Genomic DNA, 25,917 nt, shown 5'->3' with positions numbered 1-25,917 from the left:
TTGTACAAGTTTAGTGTCTTATGTGCAAAGAAATAAAACATCTTGACTGTATATAAAGCATAGGGAGCGGATCAAGATATATTACAAAAGTCCATTGTAAGAAAGTGCCGTTAACATTTTATACAATCCACAAAGATGCAAAACATTAATGGGACTTTAATCAATTTTTTTCTGTTTGCAATACTAGTCTGATTTTCTCCCAAAGCTACTTGTAATCTGCATGCAGAAAAACACTAGCAGTTATATTAAAAAGTGCAAATTTTCAATAATTTAAGACCCAAATTAAAAAAAAAAAAAAAAGAAAAAAAAAAAGCCAAACATCACAAGTGTAAACAGCATTTAAAATCTCCATAAAATTCCATGTGCCAATTCATTGACAGGACAGACGAAGAAGTACATCTGATCGTTACGTACGGTACACTGCTAACGGCGTGCCATCTAGTTCATTATGTAATACGTGAATATATCTACATTGCTCTTTGCATAATTGCACTGCATAGCTTCTGACAATAAATCTTCTGATGCAAATAAAATTATCAGTTGTCAACGTTTTATACAAAATAGCCATCAATACTTTTATTGTAAGTATTTCTCCAGCTTTCCCATTTAGTTTGTCTATATTACAATAAAGTATTTAGTTTCTCAACCTGAAGATATAGTTGCTTTTTGTGAAGTATACGATTTTTATTATTTATTTTAAAAAGACAACATCTAAAAAAACCTCTTTAAAATACCGGAAATATATTCTGAAATAGACTTTTTATTCTTTAAAAAGGATCTTCAGTAACATCCAAATTACAAGGGAATAGCACAGTCTACAAAACAGATGAAGGGAAAAAAAAGCCACAAACCTAGAGAACCCATGGAAAGAACGACAGTGTATTTGTGAACCCACAATAAGGACAAGGATTACAGTTTTACATTAGTAAATACTCTCCCCTACATGGGTCATCTGGTTAATTCAGATTTGAAAATACCAATAAATAAAAATGGATCAACAAGACCTCTCTGGTAAGCTTTGCAATTATAGATTAGCCGAGCTTTCCTTTCTGGCTCAAAGACCTGAATTAAAGTTATAAGAAAGTTTAAGTTATGAGACATTACGTCTCTTCAGAAAATGACCTTCCATCAAGTGTAAAGCATTGGTATGGAAATCTACATTGATGACCAATAGTTAGGATAGTCCTCCAATGTGTGAATAGTTGGTGTCATGACACGAAAATCCCCAGGATCAAAAGAAAGTGCAGTAATGGCCCTTTCACTACCGTACAGCACATGCGTCCGTGGTGTTGTGCCTGGAACTACAACCGTTCATTCACATGACCTAAGCCACAGCACCAGCCACAGCCTCATGGGCACGGATGTCACGGTGTAATTTAAGGTAGAAGCGACCAGAAATCTCTTGCAAGTCCCTGTTTTTGTTCTAATCACTGAGGGTTTGTGTGTGGAACTCAGTAAAGATCACACATTGATAGGATAAGACTAAGACTAGGTAATCAATTTAAAGGGGCTGTCCCACCTTAGGGTACACTATGTGACTGCAGGCTTGTGAATCCTTAGATTGCGCACACTGCTCGCTGAGTGCCGGGAACTGGCCGTCATGTGACTGCTAGTATGCGATTTGCATACTTCCGGCCACATTGTGACTAGACATGTCTGGCCTCCCTCAATGCACTTGCATTGAGCGAGACCACACATGTCTAGTCGGCACATGACCACATGTATGCAAATCCCATACTTGCAGCACTGGAGCATCCTGACAGCTTGATAAAGAACGCTGGTTAGCATTGGTTACGTGTTGCTATATGGATTTTATACTCACCTTGTGACATCAGGAAATTTTAAGATGGATTAATAAAGAATTACATTTTTGGAGAAACTTTAAAACTGAAACTTTTTTTCCTTTTTTCAACATGCAAATCCCATACTTGCAGCACTGGAAAAATTCTGACAGCGCGCAGTGCACGAGATGTGAGAATTCACAAGTCTGCAGTCACAAAGAGTAACTGAAGATTTGTAGCCTAAGTCTGGACAACCCATTTAAGTTTCCAGAATCCACATTTAAAACCTTTACTCAGAGTGTAGTTTTTAATAAACATTTCCAGCTAAGACCAAATGTGGATCCAAAAAGAGAACAATTTTGTTTTTACTTGTATCTTTAGGACACACTCCCAAGTTTTCCATGTGGGAAAAAAAGTGCACTGTGTGATCTGTGGAAAGCGGGCCTTGATGGGCTAAGAGGAATTGATACTGAGGGGGAAATTTACAAGAATCTGGACAAATGAACTGAACACAAGTATCCAGTGGTCTCCTTGTATTTACAACTTTGTTAAATAAAACAAGAGTAGGACTCGAATATAAAAATAAGTATTAGATTAGAGGCACATAGATTATTAACAATAAAAAAAAAACCTGACAGGATCTCTTCAAGAACGGGTATATTTAAGCAATACTCAGCAAATGACCACAATAGACCAAGTCACACTAAGCTAGCCTCTTTATGATGTTTCATTGTGTGTTGATTCTTTTCCGATGGCCGGCGAAAGCCTTTCTTGCAGTAGTCGCATCTGTGGGGATAGTCTTTGGTGTGGATGGAAATGACATGGCGTTTAAAGCCAGAAGCGTCTGTGGTGTTGTACTCGCAGTACTCACACTGATACACTTTTTTACCACTGTGAGACTTCATGTGCTTTTTCAGTTCTTGTTGCTGCCTGAAGCCTTTACGGCAGCGTTTGCACCTGAACGGCAACTCCTTAGTATGTACAGACAAAATGTGGCGGCTTAACACAAAAGGGTCCGCAATTTGGAACTCACAATGCCGGCACTGATGCATCTTTTTACCCCTGTGCGCAGCTTCATGCTTTTTAAGCTCCGAGGGCCGGTGGAAGCCCTTCTCACAGACTTCACACTTGTGAGGATAGTCCTTGGTGTGCACAGAGATAATATGCCTTTTCAGGTCACTCGAGTTAGAGCTCTTGTGGTCACAATGCAGGCACTGATGACTTTTGCTCTCCTGATGCAGGATGACGTGTGCCTGCAAATCCTTAGAGTCTGCGAATGTCTGGAGACATATCTCACACTTGAATGGAATTTCTTTGCTGTGCTTTGTCTTAACATGAGTTTTCAAATTGGAGGAGTCAGCAGATTTGTAGTCACAATATTGACAGGTGTATGGCTTCTCGCCGGTATGAGTGCGCATGTGCTTCTTTAATTCTGATGGGTGACGGAAACCTTTCCCACACTCCACACAGATGTGAGGAAAGCTCTTGCTGTGTACGGCCAAAAGGTGTCTATTTAACAAGCCCTGTTCAGCAGTTTCGTAGTCACAGAACTTGCACTTGTGCATTTTGTTGCCCGCCTTTTCCTTGTGTGTCAGCTTGTGGGCAAACAAAGCATTCGCATGTAGAAATACTTTTCCGCATTCATCGCAATCCAATTCCTTCTCGGTTTTAATAACTACAGCAGACAGCTTGTGACTCTCCAGGTGGTTATGTAGACTTACTTTTTTATTGGTGGTATAGTCACAGTCAGTGCAGCGATATTTCTTACGCACCAGATGTTCGGGGTGGTTCTTCATGTGCCTCTTCAGAAAGCCGCGGGACTTGAATTTCTTGCCGCAGATCATACATGGGTAAACGGTAAGTGGGTGGCCATCAGGGCCAATAATTATGGCTAGAAAATAAAACAAACAACACATATTCACACGTTACTGATGAAGAAATTTGAAGGGAAAAAGTTGAAATAAAGTCACATTTTTTTCCTGATATCTCCAGATACAGTAAGAGGCATTTGCTACTGTTTTGAAAGCCTGAATCTCATTTATGATGTTTGGGGATTTACAGCAGTCACAGATATCCTGAGACCATGAAATCATGGCTTCTATGTACAGGAGTCTCCTGCAGATATAAACTGCTACTAAAGACTTATACATTCAGTTTTACGTGTTTTAAAAAGGGAACGTGTATTGTCGGATAACGCTATTGACCTGCATATGTGGGGTTAATCTGCAGGTTAATAGTGTTAGGAAGGTGTCCAGCTGTTGTACTGAAAGTTCGGCACCCAGTAGAAAATTACCTTTATTCCTCCTGGGAGCCGCCGGCTTTCAGTCACCGATCATTATATTGTGAATGACGACTGTAAGCAAAACGCAGCACTGTGACTGACAGCCAGCCGAGCAGCACACCTATGCAGAGCCGGCTGTCAGTCAAAGTTCTGGGGCATTCTTACACCTGCATGACTGAATGCCGGAGGCTCCTGGAAAGAAGAAAGTTGGTGCCTCACTTTCAGCATACCAAGCGGGCACCTTCCTAACGCTATTAACTTACAGATTAATCTTATTGCTGCAGGTCAATAGTGTTATCCGACATTAAAGAGAAAAACTGTCACCTGTTTTTGGCACTAATTTTATAGCTCACACTCTATAGTGATGTGATACTGAAAGTGATTTTGTGCAATATAACAATTGCTTTCCCTGAATGTCTATAAAATCCTGAGCTCACTCAGTATGGGATGAGCCGCAGCCACTTGTGTGTCATGTGAATAACTGCAGCCAATATTTGTTTGGTTATAAAGGGAGGTGCATGTGAATATATACACATACAGAAACATATGACTGTGTACCTTTAAGAAAACAGCCTGTGACTACTGTAAACTGTGTACATACACAGAACATACAGTACTAGCAGCCAGTCACAATCATCAGATAACAGGCCCTCAGTTTCATTTTTACTTTTAAAACAACCATTTTTTTCTTGCTACTTTTTTAAATAATTCAATGTCCTTCCCCATGTGAAATTTACATGTTACTTTAGTGTAAGTTCTCAGCAGTTGAACAGTGTGCAGCTCAGCATGAGACGCCCCGAGGAAGCTAACCATGGCATCAGCAATGCTGATCTGTGTGCTATATATTGATGCATCAATGCATACCTTTCAATATAAACTCTAGTAAAAGGGAAGAAAAATGTATTAATCATATAGGACCTCTAGTGGCGTGCTTGAGGTATTATGTTTCTTGAGTTTAAGGGTCTGATCACACTTAGTGGAAACGCTTCAAAACTCTCTCAAAAACCTGGGAGTGTCTGCTCTAAAAAGTCAGCAAAAAGACTTGTGTGTATGTACTTTAAAAGGACTTCCCCTTTTATGAACTGTTCAAGTGTAAACTTGTTAATATTCATGAAAAAGCAAAATCCATAACCTTTAATGTGTACTTTACCCAAAACAGTAAGGCTACACTGCCTTCTGCAGCCACGGTGTTTTTCTTGCCACCATTTACTGTAATTATGGTGCCGCAATTTTGGAAAACCACGAGCATGATGCAGCCTTATTATATTTGCAGTTTAAAAAAAAAAGAAGCTTTAATGGCATATACAAAGGAAATGTGGCATAGGAGTGTGGCCTTAATCTACATTTGTTGGGTACAGAGAACTGGAAGTTGAATCATAACATTTTGAAATGTTTTGAGTTTCAGAACTGTGGAGACAAAATGTTTACGCTCTGGAAAACCTAATAGGAAAATATCTCTAAAGTTTTTGGCTGCATACTGCCAACCTTCTCGATGAAAACCTGTTACTGTATTTTTCGGACTATAAGACGCACTCCTGCCACCGAGCAGCCCCCCTTTTTCCAGCCTGGGATGGGACTCGCAGCATCACCCCGCAGCGTCGCACCTACGAACATCTCCTGTGACCCCGCTCCACCACCAACACCACCGCCGCCCCTTGCCAGTAACCTGAATTCAGACTGTAAGATGGACCCCTATTTGACATATTCAATTTTTTTTTTACCTATGTTCCTCCTGAAAATTTGGGGTGCGTCTTATAGTCCGAAAAATATGGTATAAGACCCAGTATAATCAGAAGCACACACCTGTTTGGTACTGACGGTTTTCTCCTCTTCTCTTTTTCTTTGGTTTTTGCTTTGCGAGCCTGTCCAGGCCATCAGACTCATCTATGTGCAATAGGGCGCTAGCAGTGCCATTCCTGTGCTCCACGCCCTCCAAGCTGTTATTCATACTATTACCTAGAACACAAAATCGAAATCATCAAGAAGATCCGACAAGCCGCCACATAGCAATAATCACAATGGGGGATGGTTTATTATGACCAGTTATGACATTTTAAAGGGAATCTGTCACCCCAAAAATGAAATGTAACCATTCAGATCTTCATATAGGGACTTAGCGCCTATAAAAATCATACTGGTACAGTACATTTTAGAAGAAAACAGTCAGGGGCTTCAGTTCACATTCCCGGTGTATAGACGTTGCTACACACGGGATGTCAAAGCAGCGGCAGCCGAAGCGTACAGGAGAGGGATGAAAACTAGCACAATTTCAGTGTACGCGCCCTCTCATCTCATTCTCCTGTGTACAGTGGCCATATGCTGCTGTGTGACCCTGAGTGTAGCATGTGGATACTATACACAGATGGGGGGGGTGACAGCACGCCTGCCCTGCGCACAACCAGTGTGTGCGCAATCTCATCCCTCTCCTGTCAGCATCAGTGCTTTGTAATTCTGTGTGTAGCAAGCAGCACCCATACACAGCAGAGTGTGAGAGCTCGGCCCCTGCATAAGCTCACACAGTATTAGATCAGGCAAAGCAAGCCCTTGGCCACACCAAAGATGCACTGTGATAGAGCGGTTTTTCTAACACATTTGTTAAAATCTACAGTACCGGTTTGATTTTCATATAGGGAGCTTTGGCCGTATAAAGTCTATATTGTTCAGTTTTAGGGGTGACAGTCTCCCTTTAAGGAAAGTGATACTACTACTTTGAACATGAAGTCACTGCAGGTATAGGAAGGTTAATATAAAAACATGCAGACACTACCAGTGATTTTAATTCATAATGAGCAACAGATGTCATCTCACAATCACAGAAAGTGGGATGACTGTGGACAAAGTTTTAACGCTCGTAACATGAAGTGCTACATTGGTAATATTTCTATAAAGGAGGAGAAAACAAACTTTTGCAAAAAAGTCAACCAGGCACTGTGTGTCTTGGTCGACTAGTCGGAGGCAGGTCTGGCTGGCTCTCCTACGTATACATAAGGAAAGACCTGTCAGTCGAAGGGATCAGGCAAGGAGAAGCTAGCTGAGGACCAGCCAAAGACTTGTCATCAGAGACACATATTCACAAAGTATTAAAACATACACGCCTGCAACAGCGCAGCCAGCGTCCAATTCATGCTGCCTGTATTTCAGCAGTATTAATATGATGACAGGTTCCCTTTAAATGTGAGATTGTTAGACTTGGGCCACGTTCACACGTTCAGTATTTGGTCAGTATTTTACCTCAGTATTTGTAAGCCAAAACCAGTAGTGGAACAATCAGAGGAAAAGTATAATAGAAACACGTCACCACTTCTGTATTTATCACCCACTCCTGGTTTTGCCTTACAAATACTGATGTGGAATACTGACCAAATACTGAACGGGTGAACTTGGCCTTACAAAGATAAACAGAAGCACAAAGAAGAGTCATAACCACAAAGAACAGTACAAAGTTGTGCACACCATAAGAGGGAGACAAAATGTAACTCAAGATATTAGTAAGATGACAGTAATAAATTGGCCACTTAGTGTTTAATGCAAATACAGAAAATATGCGACATCTGGCCTTTACCATAAGCAGCAGCCCAGGCAACCGGCATGAAAGTCTTGCTTAGTTCGGCATCATCCAGCTGATGTTCATGTGTTATTGCAGCATCTTCCTCTCCAACAATCACCTCCATATACACTTCATCAGCAATTTCTGCTACATCTGAAGAAACAAAAACATACATCTAGATCTGCAAACCAGAGCAATGGATGAAACTGCAAACTAGAAGTAGCTGTGGCCAACAGACAACCTACAGAATACACACTGTACGGAAAGGACCAGTATGAAGTCAGCGAGTGAACTCACCCAAATCATCATTATCATTCTGACAGTCATTCACATCTATGTAAACCATTTTTTCACGAGGAAGAAGACGACCACCAGTATGAGGATCGAGAAGTCCATCTCCTGGATCATTTTCAGACTCACTTTCTACAATGTCCACAGTGCCACCTGACAAGGAAGACACTAATGTTACAATAAAGAAGGTCAAACATAATTATTTAACACAGTGTCTCATGCATAAGTAACAAAGTGATTTCACTATGAAATTAAACTTTCATACCCAAGTCTTCCCCAGGGTCTGCCTTAAAGATGTAAACCTTGATGACTTCTGGACATGAGCCATCTAACTTGGTTGGGTCTCCATCCACTTCACAACCCATAGTGATTTCTTCTGCACCATCTTCAATCTTTTCAGCATCGTCCACTAAACAGTTAAAGTATAAAAAAATATGTATTACAAGAAAACCCACTATACCTGTAGAACACAGCTAAAGAAGGTAGTTTTACATTCACATATGCAGCACATAGCTACGCAACATATCTGTGTGCCCTTAATGACTATGCAGTGCAGAACAGCTGGTGAGCAGCAGATACAGAATCCGCTCTGCCAACATGCAGACAACTGTTCTGGCTCCTTACTCCTCATCAGTGCAAAATATGGCTCTAGGGCCAATTTTCATCACACTTATCTGTTGGGATGTGCCCTTTACTAATATGTGTGATATAATATGGAAGTGATAGTGACAGAAGTAATGTGGTGACGTCTTCTTCTCAGGAAAACCCTTACATACCAGCAGATAAATGTGAAATAAAGCCCTCAGCCAATAAAATCTTAGTTTACCATATCCTCTCAGGTTTATCTTAAATTGCTCAGTAGTGTAGACAAATCCAATTAGTGTTAGAGTGCCCATACACTTTACTAAACATGGCCGCCTTGGCCAGATTACCAAACTTCCCAATATTTGATGCTCATCCGGGACTCAGACTGACCTCTCCCTGCTATATGTGCTTTGTGACCGGTCACTCTGACCGGCAAGCTGGACTCACTCTCCCCTATAGTCCTGTCCCCATCCCTTCCTTAATACCGTCTAATTATGTATGTTATGTAGGGAAGTGTACCAAAATACTTCTCAATCACTGTTTTCCCTAATTTCCAGCGCTGCTCCACTCCTCTACTGGCCCACGTAGCCGCTCTTCAGCTCATGCTGTGTGGGCCAATGCCGCTTTCCCAGTGTAAGGCCATGAGACAGAGACTCCAAGAACTTACAATGAGGAAGAGACTTCTTGCTCACATGAACCTCTGAGTGAGCCGGAGAGTCTGATTTCAGGTCAAGTGGCCCAGAAAAGGACCAGAGTGGTGCTGGAAACCGGGGAAGACAGCAATCGGTAAGTATTTTACGACACTTTCACTACATCACATAAATAATAGGGGAAAAATTTGCAGAGACCTCTTAATTTCTCCTTTATTGATATTTCCTGCTTGATTACACTTTCAAAGAGCACCATTATTTGGGGTTTATACCTAAGAAAATCCTGGAGTGGTCACAAAGGGAGTTAGTCCCACTCATTAAATGCAATAAATATTTATTTCTCCTTTGATACAACCATACAAGTTGTAGTTTTGAATGAAATCATTCATTTTACCATACAATGTACTAATAAAATGGGAAGAAAAAAGAGGGCTGAAATGCTGAAGAAAATCCAACTCTGCCGTTGTTTTGAGGGTTTTATTTTCATGTTGTTCATTGTGCCGTAAAAATTACTTGGCGACATGATTCACAGTTAGGAGTGCTGTAAAAAAAAACACACCGTCGTCAGCAACCACTAACTTTTTCCGGTTGATGGAACTCTGTAAAGGTTTATTTTTTGCGTGATGTGCAGATATTTTTGTTGATATTATTTTATGGTACATATGACAATATGATCGCCTTTTCCATTGTCTTTTTTTTACTGAAAAAAATCACAATTCTAGTTTTTTGTTTTTTAAGGCATTTACCATATAGGTTTATAGATCTGACTTTCAAAGGCACAGGGATACCAAATATCCTCATTTTCATTTTAATATCTTTATTTTTAAAGGGGGTTAAAATAAGCAATTCAAAATTATTTTTATTCATATTTTCAGTGCTTTTAGGGCACTTGAACTTGCGATCATCTGATTGCTTGTTCTACATACTGTAACACTAATGTATTGCAGTCAAAATGGCGTTCTCCTATGAAGGGCTTCACATGAAGACTACGGTGGCAGCAATGGGGGCTTTCAGGGGGCCACCAGCTGCCAAAACAACCCATCGGTATCCTGAAATCGCATTGTGGGGTGGTGAGTAGTGGAAAGCAGGTGGGAGCAGGTGTGCGCCCGCTCCAGCAATTATGCCATTTAAATGCCACTGTCTGGTTAAATTTCAGTGACTGGTATCAGGCAATGTGCAGGCTCAGCTCCTGAGCCAGGTCCATGCCAGGGGATACAAGATAGTAGTACATCCTATCATGTACTTCATCCACAAAGCATTAATAATAATATTTTTTTATTTATATAGCGCCAACAAATTCCGCAGCACTTTACATTAAGAAAAATGCCCCTATATCAAGATTTTTCCACAGATTGCAGGGTCTTGTCCATTATGGCTTGGTTTAGAAATAAGAGAAAGTTTCTTCTCCCTCTGTCTTTGTCAGTGATTTGCTTGAAAGGGGCTCTCTGTATGGCTCATTTAAATAGATAAGCCAGTCCCTCCTCCAGCTTAGTTGATACAGAGACAGAAGAGGGCCGACGCTAAAAATCTCAACATCAAGGAACCTAAATTATTTAAAGTGCATCAGATTTTTTTTTTTTTTCCATCTGAAAGACATTAAAACAAGTTTTTGCCTAGCTGAACCTCCCTTTAACCCTAGAACGCATACCTGGGGCCTCGCAGGCCCGCCCTGTTAATGGTTTTCTATTTTCTGCAAGATTTCTTTAGTTAGAATTTTGAAACTCTAGGTATTCCTCAGGTATATAGTTGTTTGTCATTTTTGTTTGAGTTATTCCATGTTATTTGCACAAGGGCCTAAAAGGCCCCAGGTATGTGAAAGTGTAGATTTTTATGGTCATGTGTTCTAGGGTTAAAGTGAATTTCTTTATTCCAGCCATATGCCCACTATAAATTGAATTTTTTTTCAGGTAGTTATATTTGACCCCTTTATCAATCTGAAGCGCAAAAGTATCACTGCAGAAATGGAGACATTTTCCAAAGAATCAAAATTTTGCGTGCAATGTTTTGTTAAAGGAATCAAATGTTTATGCAGATGGCAGATCACAAATGTGGCATTTCAATATGTCCTATCCACTGTTCTCAAGAGTTAAGTATATTGTTATAATGTGCCAATAGCATATTGTTGTATCAGTTGTGTAAAAATTAACGGGTACTGTAACTTACAAGATATCATAAGGTAGTCATCACAATTCACTTCTTCCCCATCAGGACCTTGCACTGGAATGCCATTCGCATCAATCACTGCCTCTGAAGCACAGTCTGCTACAAGGACTTCTTCTGAAATCATGTCATCACCAAGACCATCCTCTGCCATCTCATCTCCTACTATGTGATTTGGATGGACAGCATTTCTACTGCTGGCAACAGTCAATGCTCCTTCCACTAGAGCAGAGTCTAAAACATTGTCAGGAACATCACAATGGGATAACACGTCATCTTCCAGCTCCTGTTCCTCTGTGTCAGGGCCAATCTCATCCTCCAGGACCTGCTCCGGTATTATTACGGTCTCCGATACCCGTGTTCCATCCAAGATATCAGAACATTGCACATCCTCAATCACCACATCTTCTATTACGTCCTGAATAACAACGGAGTCTGAATCATCGTGGAAACCTTGAACAGTCATGCCACAGTCTCCATCCGCCACAAAGAGAGTCTCTTGGATTTCCACAATTATCTCATTCCCATTAAGGTGAGGGGTTCCCGTTTCTAGAACATGGTGAAATGAAAACAAATAAGTCAAACACTGCAATAAATTCATGTTATTGAGGCACATCTAATGACCAGTACTTAAATTATGAATAATCATTCACTCTGTTCAGAATCTTTACTAATCCGATACTGTATTTAATAGGGTGGAACATGCTCTGTGCAATCAGCCACAGAGACAACTCTGAACCATGAGAGCATAGAACCTGGTTATATTTGGCCCAAGACACCAGAACAGCCACCCCTATGTGGGGCCCATTATTCCGTATGGAGGGCTACGTGGGGCCCACTATTCCGTATGGAGGGCTACGTGGGGCCCACTATTCCGTATGGAGGGCTACGTGGGGCCCACTATTCCGTATGGAGGGCTACGTGGGGCCCACTATTCCGTATGGAGGGCTACGTGGGGCCCACTATTCCGTATGGAGGGCTACGTGGGGCCCACTATACCGTATGGAGGGCTACGTGGGGCCCATTATACCGTATGGAGGACTACGTGAGGCCTATTATACCATATGGAGGACTACGTGAGGCTTATTATACCGTATGGAGGACTATGTGAGGCCTATTATACCGTATGGAGGACTATGTGAGGCCTATTATACCGTATGGAGGACTATGTGAGGCCTATTATACCGTATGGAGGACTATGTGAGGCCTATTATACTGTATGGAGGACTATGTGGGGCCCATTATAGCGTATGGAGGACTATGTGGGGCCCATTATAGCGTATGGAGGACTATGTGGGGCCCATTATACTGTATGGAGGACTAGGTGTGGCCCATTATACTGTATACTGGTTGGCCCACAACTTTGTCCCAAGTTTTTTATTTTGGCCCTCGCTGTGTTTGAGTTTGACATGCCTGGCATAGAAGCACTGACATGGGGATAAGGGAACATATGCACAACAGGCCATGAAAAATGTTTTTTGCACATTGTTATTAAAACTTTTTATAAAGAACTCTGTGGTTCTCTTTTAACCCTCTAACTCTTAAAGACACATTTAATGTACCTTGCCTTTAAATGCTTGTCGTTTCTAGAATATAAACAGCTAGTGCTTATACCTTGGTATGAATAAAAAGCTGAGAGTCTGGCTTTTATATCATCGAGCTCAATATTCTTGGTGATTGGGATGCAAGAGTGAGAAAATAAGAAGTACTGTAATATAATCATACTTAATCTGCCCAATTAAGACATTTGCTGACTGATATGTGTATGTGGCCATAGGCTATGCTGCATGTATAAATTAGTCTCCTCATTTTTCTCCAAAGAGCAGAGCATGGCCATCTGATGTTTCCTTCTCTGTGACACAATGCTACAGCCACTGACTTCTTGGCATTTACACAACAGGTATGGGCAAAAACATAGGAAACGACGGACACTACACGTAAATACTGCAGTGGAAATGATGCTTTAGTTTCCTTACAGTTTTAATTATCAAATTTGTTTAATGAACAAGCCATTACATGTGATTTCTACTTACATTTTCATCAGACAAAATATTAAATGCTCTTGATTACTATATTGTGCTTAATATACTTGTAATCATGTGCAGGAGATATAATCACATCCATGTAAATGTAGAAGTACCTGAAGTATGAAAAAAAGCATGTGGTTCTGTTGCTCGCAGCGCAAGCTCGGCCACATCTTCTTCCATGACTCTGAACAATCATTAGCTGATTTTATTCTGTAAAATATAAAAAATGTACAATTACCAAGATGATTCAAACACAAAGCTTGTAAAATGTGACACCTCCAACATTGTTGGGTATAATTTCTATATACAAGACATCATCAGCGATGCTATGATGGGTGATGGGCAATGTTATAACATGTAGCCCAGAGATACTTTCTCATGTGATCTGTCATTCGTGGTGGAGACATAACTGGGCGATAGGTTTGCTAAGAATGATATTGCTGGGCCTTGATATTGTACTGCCCAGCATGCAGTTGCATTTCTCCATGCCTTAAAGAAGCACTCCCATCAAATTTTTTATCCTCTTAACCCCTTTACCCCTGAGGGTGGTTTGCACGTTAATGACCGGGCCAATTTTTACAATTCTGACCACTGTCACTTTATGAGGTAATAACTCTGGAACACTTCAACGGATCCCCCTGATTCTCAGATTGTTTTTTTCGTGACATATTATATTTCATGATAGTGGTAAAATTTCTTCGATATCACTTGCGTTTATTTGTGAAAATATCGGAAATTTGGCAAAAATTTTGAAAATTTAGCAATTTTCAAAATTTAAATTTTTATGCCCTTAAATCAGAGAGATATGTCACACCAAAATAGTTAATAAATAACATTTCCCACATGTCTACTTTACATCACCACAATTTTGGAACAAAATTTTTTTTTAAAAATATTTTTACAATTTTTTTTTTTTTTTCACTTTCTGACATTTTTATTACTTGTTTACATTGTCCCACTATGGTACTTTCACTTTTTGCAGCCTAATCGCCTGCATGGCATAGAGAGCAGCAGCTCCCTATGCCATGCAGCCTGTCAACTTCTCCCTGTGCAGCGCTACTTTGGTCGTGCACTGCGCATGACCAAAGCAACTTCCTGCCTCCTGGTGTCCCGGATGTTGTCATGATGACGTTGGGTCACCATGGCAACATCCGGGACCGGATTTAGAAGCCGCTGGACGCCGGCAGAGAAGGTAAGTATCGCGCTTACCTCCTCTTGCCACCGGAATGCTGCATTCGATCTCAGCATTTTGGGGGTTAATGTGCAGGGAGCGATGCGGGACCGCTCCCTGCACATAGTACCGGGTGTCAGCTGTAACAATCAGCTAACACCCGGCGGCGATCTCGCCTGCACCACTTGTGTGCGGGCGAAATCGCCAGGGCGTATTAATAAGTATCAGGGCCATAAGGCCCAGGGCACAGATACGTACTAATACGCCCTGGGTCAGAAAGGGGTTAATATACAGTGTTGCAGTCATCATATTATACAATACTGTGTACTTATAATTGCTCATTTTGCCTTTCTACCCAGCCGCCGTACTTTTCAGATTATAAGACGCATCCCCCTTCCCCTCTCAAATTTAGGAGGAAAATGGGGAGTGCGTTTTATAATCCGAAGGTAGGGGTGGCGGCAGTGGGGCGATGCTATGGGCTGGGTGGAGGGGGGTGTACCGGCAATGCAATGCTGTGGGATCTGGGCTTTCATAAAATGTCGGTAGTGAGCTGAGTCCCCTTTCCGTTGATTTCCCTGTAGTGGGCTTCAGGAAAATGGCCGCCAGAGGCGGCGTATGCACACATTGAGGTTTTGGGAACAGAGATCTCGTCTCATGAGATCTTGGCTGGACACCACGGCCATCATTTAGGGCAGTGTTCCCCAACAGATCATGTTTTCAGAATTTCCTTAGTATTGCACAGATGATGGAATTATCACCTGAGCAATACTAAGGAAATCCTGAAAACATGACCTGTTGGTGGGCCTTGAGGACTGAAGTTGCAGAACACTGATTTAGGGCACAGGCCAATGGGTGCACTGGCCTTCTTGCGACAGGTCAATGGCTGCATGTGTAGCGACCCGAGGGTTCGGTTGCTACAGGGGTATTGCACCTCAACCAGAGGTGTGATATTTCACTCCCAGGTAAGGATGGAGTATGGACCAGAGCTCAGTAGCTGCATACACACACTCACCCCATTTCCGGGGGACAGCTCGACGGTGCTCCCATTTATGCAGGCACAACTGACCATGTCCCTGGCTGGAGTGGGGAGGGGGTAAAGAACCCAGTGATGTAGGAGCAGAAGGGGACGGTTTCTGGAGCATAGGAAGGAGCTCATTGGGTGCAGGTCACCTGAGCTCAGCACAGAGAAGCAGATAAAAGGTGGGAGCCATCTTTAGTCAGTAGTGAGTTCAGAGGTTCAGAGAGAAGAGTAGTTCAGCCAGAGAGGGCTGACAGGGGCTGGGGCTCAGCCTGAGCTCAGCTCCACGAGGCAGGCCTGGGGTGAAGGCCGGAGACAGAGAGGAGAAGAGAAGAAGGAGAAGGAAGGAAAGAGGAGAGACAGAGGAGTAGAAAGGCTCCAGAAACAAGAGGCAGAAGGGACCCTAAGAGAGAGCAGAACGGACAGCAACCGTTGCAAACCCGCGTTATATCGGGTGAAGGGTCAGGCTGTGGAAGGGTATCGGATTCCCAAGTTGGTGGAGGTAAATTATCCCTCAGCCAAAAACCGGAGGTCGTGATCATCTACTGGTGCGACCCCCCGCCAAACCTGCTAGGAAGGCACCATATAGGATAGCGGGAAATGGGGGCCAACGTTTGCCCGCAAAGATCCGCGGCAGCTGGACAGAAGTTTGGTCACTGATGGGGCACGAGAGGCCAGAAAAAGGACAGAAGGGGGTCCTGTGCCATACTCCTGAATTGCCAGGCGGTTTACCGAGCTCCTCACCTGGCGGACGCAGCACGGCTTGGGCAGTCATTGCTGACAGAAGTGACATGGATAACAACTGTGAGTAAAATCCCTGGACTCCATCTTTGGACTCTGTGTTATTTATGCTGCGCCTGCACCATCACCCCCAGCATCCACTTACACTGCCCTGAGGCTATACTCTTCCCATGGGGAGTTGTCCTATCCCTCTGCTGCACACCAACACCAGCCTCAGCGGTCTGCCTTGCAGCGGCGGTTACCCCTGACCGCAATCCACGGGTGGCGTAGTCGGACATTCAAAACCCTACAAATAGACTGCCACAGCATTTGGTCTGACCACCCTGAGCCACGGGATCGGGTTGCCACTACTACCCCCATCATCGCACTGAAGCCCGGTTCCGGGTGCCCCACGGCCCAGGGGGCGAGTCACATGCTTGTGAAACAGGATTGTGCTGGAATTTGCCATCACAGTGCGAAAAGTTTCAGACACACTGTCTAGCCATAGCCTTAAAGAGAATCTTGTCAGCAGGTTATGGCTATGTAATCTGACAGCAGAATGGGGTAGGGGCAGAGACCCTGATTCCAGCGGTGTATCACTTAGTTTACTGGGTGCAGCAGTTATGGTGGCAGTCAGTTTTCTCTGCTACAGATTTAGCAGAGCTCAGCAGTTGATCTGTGTATATGCCCACGCCACAGCTTTCTGTGTACTTTGTATAGTAACAGAGAGCTTCTAATCAGTGCTGGGGATGTGGTTGGACGACAAGACAGGAGTCCAGTTGTCCTGTAGTAATAAGTCTCCTGCTGCTAAAACACTGATTGTATTGAAACAGCAAAACACAGCCCAGTAAGTGAGACATCACTGTACTCATTGTCTCTTCTACTACATCACGGTGCACTCAGATTACATAGCAAAACCTGCTGACAGATTCCCCGTGAGTTTGTGGAGCACATGCTGCACCACAATAAAGGGAATCTGTCAGCACAAAATGACTGTTCAAATACAGGCACTCTGTGCACTCCTGGAGTGGCAAAACATTTCTGTGCATGTTTCCACCTACTGTTTTGCATTGTCTCTGCCCTTCTCTTCCTTGACTGACAGCAGTCTTTACAGGAACCAGAGAAGGACAGAGCTAGAAAGAAAACAAGCAAGTAGGAAGGTGCACTGAGCTGCCCAGCTACACCAAGAGGGCACCAACACTGGTGCCTGATGTGAATAGTAATTTTGTGCTGGCAGACTCCATTTAAAGTTTCACTTTCTCACTTATGCTGTAGCTAAAATATGATAAAAAAGTATGTTATTCTACATGGCTATTTAGAGATGTGAACACTCCATTAAAAGGTGTCCTACATCATGAGACAAAAAACTCACATGACCCTGCATGGTGTGCGATTATATATAACAAACATACTCTAAAAGAGCTAACCTGATACATTCCTAAGAAGTTCCAAGTAACAATTGTTTCAGAAATATAAATAGGTCTGAATAAGAAATGCACAAAAATACTCCTCCTCTTATGAACTGTGGTGGTAGTATGAGAAGACTTACATTTGAGGTTTGTCATGTTCTTCCTGTACTCAGTACACAGGAACTGTAATGCCCAAGTCACTCTCAGCTATGCAATAAGGCTATGTGCCCACGATGCAGAAATGCTCTGGATTTTTCCTGAGCGTTTCTGCATCTCCCTGACAGAAAAAACGCATGCGGATTGTACATGCAGATTGTACATGCGGATTGTACATGCATTTTTCCTGCCAGGGACATGCGGAAGTGAAGCGTTCTTCACATGCATTTCCGCATGTGGGTTGTCAAGCGCTTTCCAAGCGATTTTAACATCACTTGGAAAGCGCTTGACAACTTGGTCACACTATATAAATCCATGCAACCGGCATGGATTTAGATAGTGTGACCAAAAGAATGGTAAAAAATAAAAATTATACTTACCTTCTGATGGCCCCCGGTGTCCTTATCCGATCCGTCCTGGCTTGCCGGCAGCTCACGATGGTCTAAAAGGACCAGCCATGACATCATTTAGTCATGTGACGGATCACGCGACCCGTCACATGACTAAATGACGTCATGGCTGATCCTTTTAAACCATCACGAGCTACCGGCAAGCCAGGACGGATCGGATAAGGACACCGGGGGCCATCAGAAGGTAAGTATAATATTTATTTTTTATTTCTTTTTTTTTACAGGTACTATGGTACCCGGGTCTGGAGGAGAGTCTCCTCTTCTCCAAACCTGGGTACCATCCGCACATTGGACCGCATGATATCCGCATGTGCATATCTAGTGATGCGGATGTCATGCGTTCCAATGCAAGTCAATGGCGGCGAAAACGCTGCGATTCCGCAAAATAATTTGTAGTGCTGCGGATTTTTCCGCAATGATAATCTGGAGCGAAATATCCGCAGCATGTGCACAGCACATGCGGATTATCATTGGGGAACATGGCAGACCTTCTACCAATCGGTTTTTAAGCGCTTCTGCAGCGGAACTGCCGCTGCGGAAACGCTTAAAAAAACACATAGTGGGCACACAGCCTAAGGGAAGGATCGCATAATCAAAAGGAGATTTCCCAATACGCTCGAATGTATTTCTAGAGCTATACTAAATGCCCCTGATTAACAATGGCATAACCAAATTATCAGAATATAGTGAAGCAGGCAAATAGACCACCATTGAGCTTTCTAATGTCTCCTACATACGGCCAATTTCACACATCTGTACAACAGACTGGGTTTGAATCACAGTGACTATCCCAGCCGAAGGGGTCTCCTGACTTCAGCACTATGCGCTGTGGGGATTCGCCAGTTTCTGAGCTGGGACTGGAAAGTATGAATGTGCTATATATACTCCTGGCCAGTGGGCGCAGCCTTGCTCCATACACTTGTATGGACTGAGGCCACACGCTCTAGTCGGGGCGCATCCTCCCTCTATACAAGTATATGGAGCAAGACCGTGCCCACTAGACAGGCTCTGGCCGGGAGTATATATAACGCATACATACCCTCCAGTCCCGAAACCGGTGAATCCCAGCAGCGCACAGTGCGTGTGCTGGGGGGATTCATAAGTCTGTAGTCACACAGAGTGATTGCAGACTTAGCAATATGGACCAGACAACCCCTTTAACTGCTACAGGTTTCCAAAGACGGATAAAATAAGTGAGTTGACCATTTCTTAGGCGATCTCAGAGTTTTGTCATAATTTTTGCTTAAAAAAAACACACTAGCAGTCGCTTAACAGTTGAATGAAGTTCAAAGAAAAAAAGGCCAGAACCCGCCAGTATGAAAGATTTGCTAAAAGGCTGGAAAAACGCTCAAAAAGGACTCTGGAAACTATAAAAAAAAAATACTTCAGGCATACAAAACCCCAGAGAGAAAAGGAGTTTCCTAAAGCATCTTCCGCTTGAAAAACTAATTTTTTGGCGAATTATAACAGTTACAGAGAAGAGAGACCAAGGTCATTACAGAAATGGGGGGGAACTGAAATATAAAGGCAGGTTATCAAACTTGGGGTTATTCAGTTTTGAAAATCCAAGGCTTAGGGGCGATCTTATTACCATGTGCAAGTATATGAGGGGACAGTACTGAGATCTGTATACTGATCTTTTTATACCTACAGGTGCATCTCACAAAATTAGAATATCATCAAAAATTTAACTTATTTCAGTTCTTCAATACAAAAAGTTAAACTCATATTATATATAGTCATTACAAACAGAGTGATCCATTTCGAGTGTTTATTTCTGTTAATGTTGATGATTATGGCTTACAGCCAATGAAAACACAAAGGTCATTAGCTCAGTAAATTAAAATAATTAACAAAAACACCTGCAAAGGCTTCCTAAGCATTTAAAAAGGTCCCTTAGTCTGTTTCAGTAGGCTCCACAATCATGGGGAAGACTGCTGACTTGACAGATGTCCAGAAGACAGTAATTGACACACTGTGAGAGACTGAGTCTAAAAATAAAAACCAGAAAATCACATAGTATGATTTTTAAATAATTAAATTGCATTTTATTGCATGAAATACGTATTTGATCACCTATCAACCAGCAAGAATTCTGGCTCTCACAGACTTGTTAGTTTTCCTTTAAGAAGCCCTCCTACTCCTGCACTCATTACCTGTATAAAAGACACCTGTCCACACACTCAGTCTATCACACTCCAACCTCTCCACCATGGGCAAGACCACAGACCAAATAGATGTGTTAGGACACCAGCGACAAAATTGTAGACCTGCACAAGGCTGGGATGGGCTACAAGACAATAGGCAAGCAGCTTGGTGAGAAAGCAACAACTGTTGGCGCAATAATTAGAAAATGGAAGAAACACAAGCTACTGTCAATCTTCCTCGGTCTGGAGCTCCATGCAAGATCTCGCCTCGTGGGGTAAGGATGATTCTGAGAAAGGTCAGGACTCAGCCCAGAACTACACAAGAGGACTTGTTCAATACCCTGAAGAGAGCTGGGACCACAGTCTCAAATATTATCGTTAGTAACACACTACGCCGTCATGGATTAAAATCCTACAGGGCACGCAAGGTCCCCCTGCTCACACCAGCACATGTCCAGGCACGTTTGAAGTTTGTCAATGACCATCTAGACGATTCAGAGGAGGCATGGGAGAAGGTCATGTGGTCAGAGGAGACCAAAATAGAACTTTTTGGTATCAACTCCACTCGCTGTGTTTGGAGGGAGAAGGATGAGTACAACCCCAAGAACACCGTCCCAACCGTGAAGCATGGTGGAGGAAACATCATAGTTTGGGGGTGCTTTTCTGCAAAGGGGACAGGTCGACTGCACCGTATTGAAGGGAGGATGGATGGGGTCTTGTGTTGCGAGATTTTGTCCAACATCCTTCCCTCGGTAAGAGCATTGAAGATGGGTCTTGGCTGGGTCTTCCAGCATGACAATGACCCGAAACACAAAGCCAGTGCAACTAAGGAGTGGCTGTGTAAGAAGCATTTCAAGGTCCTGGAGTGGCCTAACCAGTCAAAAACCCTGAACCAATAGAAAATCTTTGGAGGGAGCTGAAACTCAATGTTGCCCAGTGACTGCCCTGAAACCTGAAAGATCTGGAGAAGATCTGTATGGAGGAGTGGGCCAAAATCCCTGCTGCAGTGTGTGCAAACTTGGTGAAGAACTACAGGAAACGTCTGACCTCTGTAATTGCAAACAAAGGTTTCTGGACCAAATATTCAGTTCTGTTTTTCTATTGTATCAAATACTTATTTTGTGCAATAAAATGAAAGTTAATTATGTAAATATCATACAATGTGATTTTCTGGATTTTTTTAGATTCTGTCTCTCACAGGTGAAGTGTTCCTACGATAAAAATTACAGATCTCTCCAGTCTTTGGCAGTGGGAAAAAGTGCAAAATCGGCAGTGTAGCAAATACGTATTGCCCCACTAAAATATATATATAATCACTGTATAATATCTAGCCATCACCCAGGCCCTGCATTTAACACCTCAGCAGAGGACAACTCTACAAGTCAGTGATGACAGGAGGGAGTGTCCGGGCCGGGCCCGCCTCAGCCCCAGGCCGGGTGTGCTCAGGCCGCTCTCCCTCTCTCCGCCGTCTGTTCCCTCTCACTGATCCAAGATGGCGGCGCTCCCCTCACACGCCGCATGTGGGCCGGCGCCATCTTGCTTCCACCGCACCATGTACGGTTTATGTAGTATCAGCCTTGTGTCAGGGCTGAGCAGAATGTCGGCCGCACACAGCTCCCTCCACACTATTACATGTCGTGTGCGATAAGCCGGGAAAGGCAGCCCCGAGCACCCGCCCGCCGTGCCCGCGCCGCCGCCCCCACCAGGGCCTAGCTGCGGCCTCCTCTGAGGCCTGGAAGGGCGGGCGGTCGGACGCAGGCCTACACACGGGCCGTACAAGGCCGCGGCCTGTGTCTCCTCTCGGCGGCGTCACTGATAACGCGGGAGCAGCGCGGCGTTACACCGAGGACTAGGCGGCGCCGCTCCCCGGTCCTCCCTGCACACTTGCCAGGCACAGCCCAGGCTGCAGCCCCGCCAAACGCCTCCTCGGCCTTGCAGCTTCCCCCCGACCGCGCTCTTCTCCCGCCCAGGCCTCCGCACACGCTCCCGCCGCGGCCTCACCTGAGAACGCTGCAGAGATTCTCTCCGTGCACCGGCACCGGGGCTCCTGGTCCGTTAGGCCTGTTCGCGATGGCTGATTCGAAGGGAGGGGGAAGGTAGAGAGCGAGTGCGACAGGCAGAAAGGGAGGGGCCGAGCGATGGCTGAGAGAGAAAGAGAGGGGGGAAGGAGGGAGAGGAAAAGCCGCCGCTCTCCTGGCCGGGCCGCCGTCAGCGGAGACGTCACTGCCGCAGAGCCTCAGGAAAATGCGGAAGGGGGAGGCCGCAGAGACACGGGCTGTCACCACAGAGGCCCGGGCCCAGAGCGGAGGAGGCCGCGGCCTGAGAGCCCGCGTCTGCCCCGGGAGAAGGACCGTACACACGGGCGGCAGCATGGGCAATATGATGAAAACCGCACTGTGCAGGGACTGCCGGCAAACAGGCTGAGACCGGCTCCTGGGCTGGCGGCATATGCGGCCCACAGTGTCCCCAGTGTCTGTGCCCCAATAGCTGAGCACAGACTGCAGACCTGCTGTACGAGCACGGCATAGAGCTATCAGGGAAATAATCCACAATAACAGCAGAGTGTATAATGCCTCAGCTACTGTCATACTGGCTATAAACTAATGTATAATACAACAACACAATCTACTACAGCATACACCGTAATCTACACTAAAACATCGTATAATACAGAATATAATCTAATGCATCATCTACTGTAATACAATATATAATCTATAATCATATCTACTGTAATACAGCATATCTATAATGCATCATATCTACTGTAATGCGCCATATAATCTATAATGCACCAGATCTACTGTAATACAGCATATAATCTTTAATACATCATAATGCACAATAACACCAGCATATACTGTACTATAATGCATCATATGCAATAACAATCTACTGTAATACATCATATAATTATCATGGAAATACAACGTATCATTTATAATCAGCATATAATCTAACATGTCATAATTACAATAATACAATACAGCAAATATTACAGTAATGCATCATATCTACTGTAATACAGCATATAATCTAATATACTACATCATATAATATACAATAACACTACTATAATACAGCATATACAGTAATCTACAATAAAAGATCAAATAATCTACCATGCCTCATATCTACTATAATACATCATCATGTACAATAATACAGCATATAGTGTACTATAATGCATGATATCTGCTGTAATACATCATATACCAAAATCACTGTAATAATACAGCATATCCTATACTAATGATGGAGAACCTTTTAGAGACCGAGTGCCCAAACTGCAATCCAAAACCCACTTATTTGTCGCAAAGTCCCAACACAGCAATTTAACCTGAATACTGAGGTTTTAGTTTAGAACAAACAATTCATACATTAGCGCTCTATAGAGTCGGTTGCAGAGAGCTTGTAAGCTCTGCACTCCAAGCCTAAGATACTAGCCACCGATTGCAGAGGATTTTTAATCAAAAGTAAAATTTCAAAATTGTTTGTTTTTATAACCTCTTTGCAATTGTAACCCTTTATCATGATGAGAATAGCCCTTTAGGCCAGGGATGTCAAACTCAAATACACAGAGGACCAAAGTTAAAAGCTTGGAGAAAGTCGCGGGCCAACCTTGATGTTTATTAAAAAAAAGTCTACAATTGAGGAATCTTTATCAAATAAAACAATTAACTTTTGGAATTGTATTGGAATAATATAATTTGTTATGTAAGAACAGTAAAAGGCATATGGCCTAATTTAAATATGTAATAACTAAGGATAAAAAACCCTGAATGAAACATAGTAAAGTATGATGCAAATAAAAGTGCTCCCAAACACAGTATGATACCCCCACAGTGAATTCTTCCACACACACAGTATGATGACCCTACTGTACCTTCTCCCTCAATCCCCCCAACAAAGAATGGTGACCCCCATTATTCTCCAACTGTAATCCCCACACAGCCCTCCATACAGTATAATGGCCTCACATAGTCCTCCATACGGTATAATGGCCCCACATAGTCCTCCATACAGTATAATGGGCACAAAAAGTCCTCCATACAGTATAATGGCCCCACATAGTCCTCCATACAGTATAATGGGCCCCACATAGTCCTCCATACAATATAATGGGCCTCACATAGTCCTCCATACAGTATAATGGGCACAAAAAGTCCTCCATAGAGTATAATGGCCCCAAATAGTCCTCCATACAGTATAATGGGCCCCACATAGTGCTCAATACAGTATAATGGCCCCACATAGTCCACCATACAGGATAATGGCCACAAAAAGTGCTCCATACAGTAATTTCCCCACACAGTGCTCCATATAGTATAATGGCCCCACATAGTCCTCCATACGGTGTATTGGCCCCACATAGTCCTCCATACAGAATAATAGCCCCACATAGTGCTCCATGCAGTATAATAGCCGCACATAGTTCTCCATACAGTATAATAGCCGCACATAGTTCTCCATACAGTATAATGGCCGCACATAGTCATCCATACAGAATAATGGGCCCCACATAGTCCTCCATACAGTGTATTGGCCCCACATAGTCCTCCATACAGAATAATGGCCCCACATAGTGCTCCATGCAGTATAATAGCCGCACATAGTTCTCCATACAGTATAATGGCCGAACATAGTCATCCATACAGAATAATGGGCCCCACATAGTGCTCCATACAGTATAATAGGCCCTACATAGTCCTCCACACAGTATAATGGGCCCCACATAGTCCTCCATTCAGTATAATTGCCACAAAAGTGCTTCATATAAGTGTAATGGCCCCACATAGTCCTTCATACAGTGTAATGGACTCACATAGTCCTCCATATAGTGTAATGGGCCCCACATAGTCCTCCATACAGTGTAATGGGCCCCACATAGTGCTCCTTACAGTATAGTGGCCCCACATAGTCCTCCATATAGTGTAATGGCCCCACATGATGTTCCATATTGTATAATGGCCCCACATAGTGCTCCATACAGTATAATGGCCCCACACAGTCCTCCATACAGTGTAATGGGCCCCACATAGTCCTCCATACAGTATAATGGACCTCACATAGTGCTCCATACAAATGGGCCCCACATAGTCCTCCATACAGTATAATTTCCACAAAAAGTGCTTCATACAGTGTAATGGCCCCACATAGTCCTCCATACAGTATAATGGGCCCCACATAGTCCTCCATACAGTGTAATGGGCCCGACATAGTCCTCCATACAGTATAATGGCCTCACATAGTCCTCCATACAGAATAATGGCCCCACATGATGCTCCATACTGTATAATGGCCCCACATAGTGCTCCATACTGTATAATGGCCCCACATAGTACTCCATACTGTATAATGGCCCCACATGATGCTCCATACTGTATAATGGCCCCAGATGATGCTCCATACTGTATAATGGCCCCACATGATGCTCCATACTGTATAATGACCCCAGATGATGCTCCATACAGTATAATGGCCCCACATGATGCTCCATACTGTATAATGACCCAAGATGATGCTCCATACAGTATAATAGCCCCATATAGTGCTCCATACTA

General features: G+C 43.3%; 1 protein-coding gene across 1 annotated transcript; it reads right to left on the bottom strand.

Annotated features, from left to right (window-relative positions):
- Positions 1–740: 740 nt before the first annotated feature.
- On the bottom strand, positions 741–22,598 carry ZFX (zinc finger protein X-linked). The gene is made up of 8 exons (XM_073667553.1): positions 22,355–22,598; positions 13,436–13,532; positions 11,299–11,844; positions 8,166–8,309; positions 7,907–8,053; positions 7,625–7,762; positions 5,866–6,018; positions 741–3,672 (listed from the first exon to the last, which is right to left on the bottom strand). The coding sequence occupies exons 2-8, from the start codon at positions 13,500–13,502 to the stop codon at positions 2,480–2,482; spliced, it is 2,388 nt and encodes a 795-aa protein (XP_073523654.1). The 5' UTR covers positions 13,503–13,532; positions 22,355–22,598; the 3' UTR covers positions 741–2,479.
- Between the last annotated feature and the right edge of the window lie 3,319 nt (positions 22,599–25,917).

The sequence above is a fragment of the Phyllobates terribilis genome, unplaced genomic scaffold (assembly GCF_046119375.1).
Source record: "Phyllobates terribilis strain yellow unplaced genomic scaffold, ASM4611937v1 Scaffold_2__4_contigs__length_985480577, whole genome shotgun sequence".
Lineage (NCBI taxonomy): Eukaryota > Metazoa > Chordata > Amphibia > Anura > Dendrobatidae > Phyllobates > Phyllobates terribilis.
This window is presented reverse-complemented; position numbering and strand designations above follow the sequence as displayed.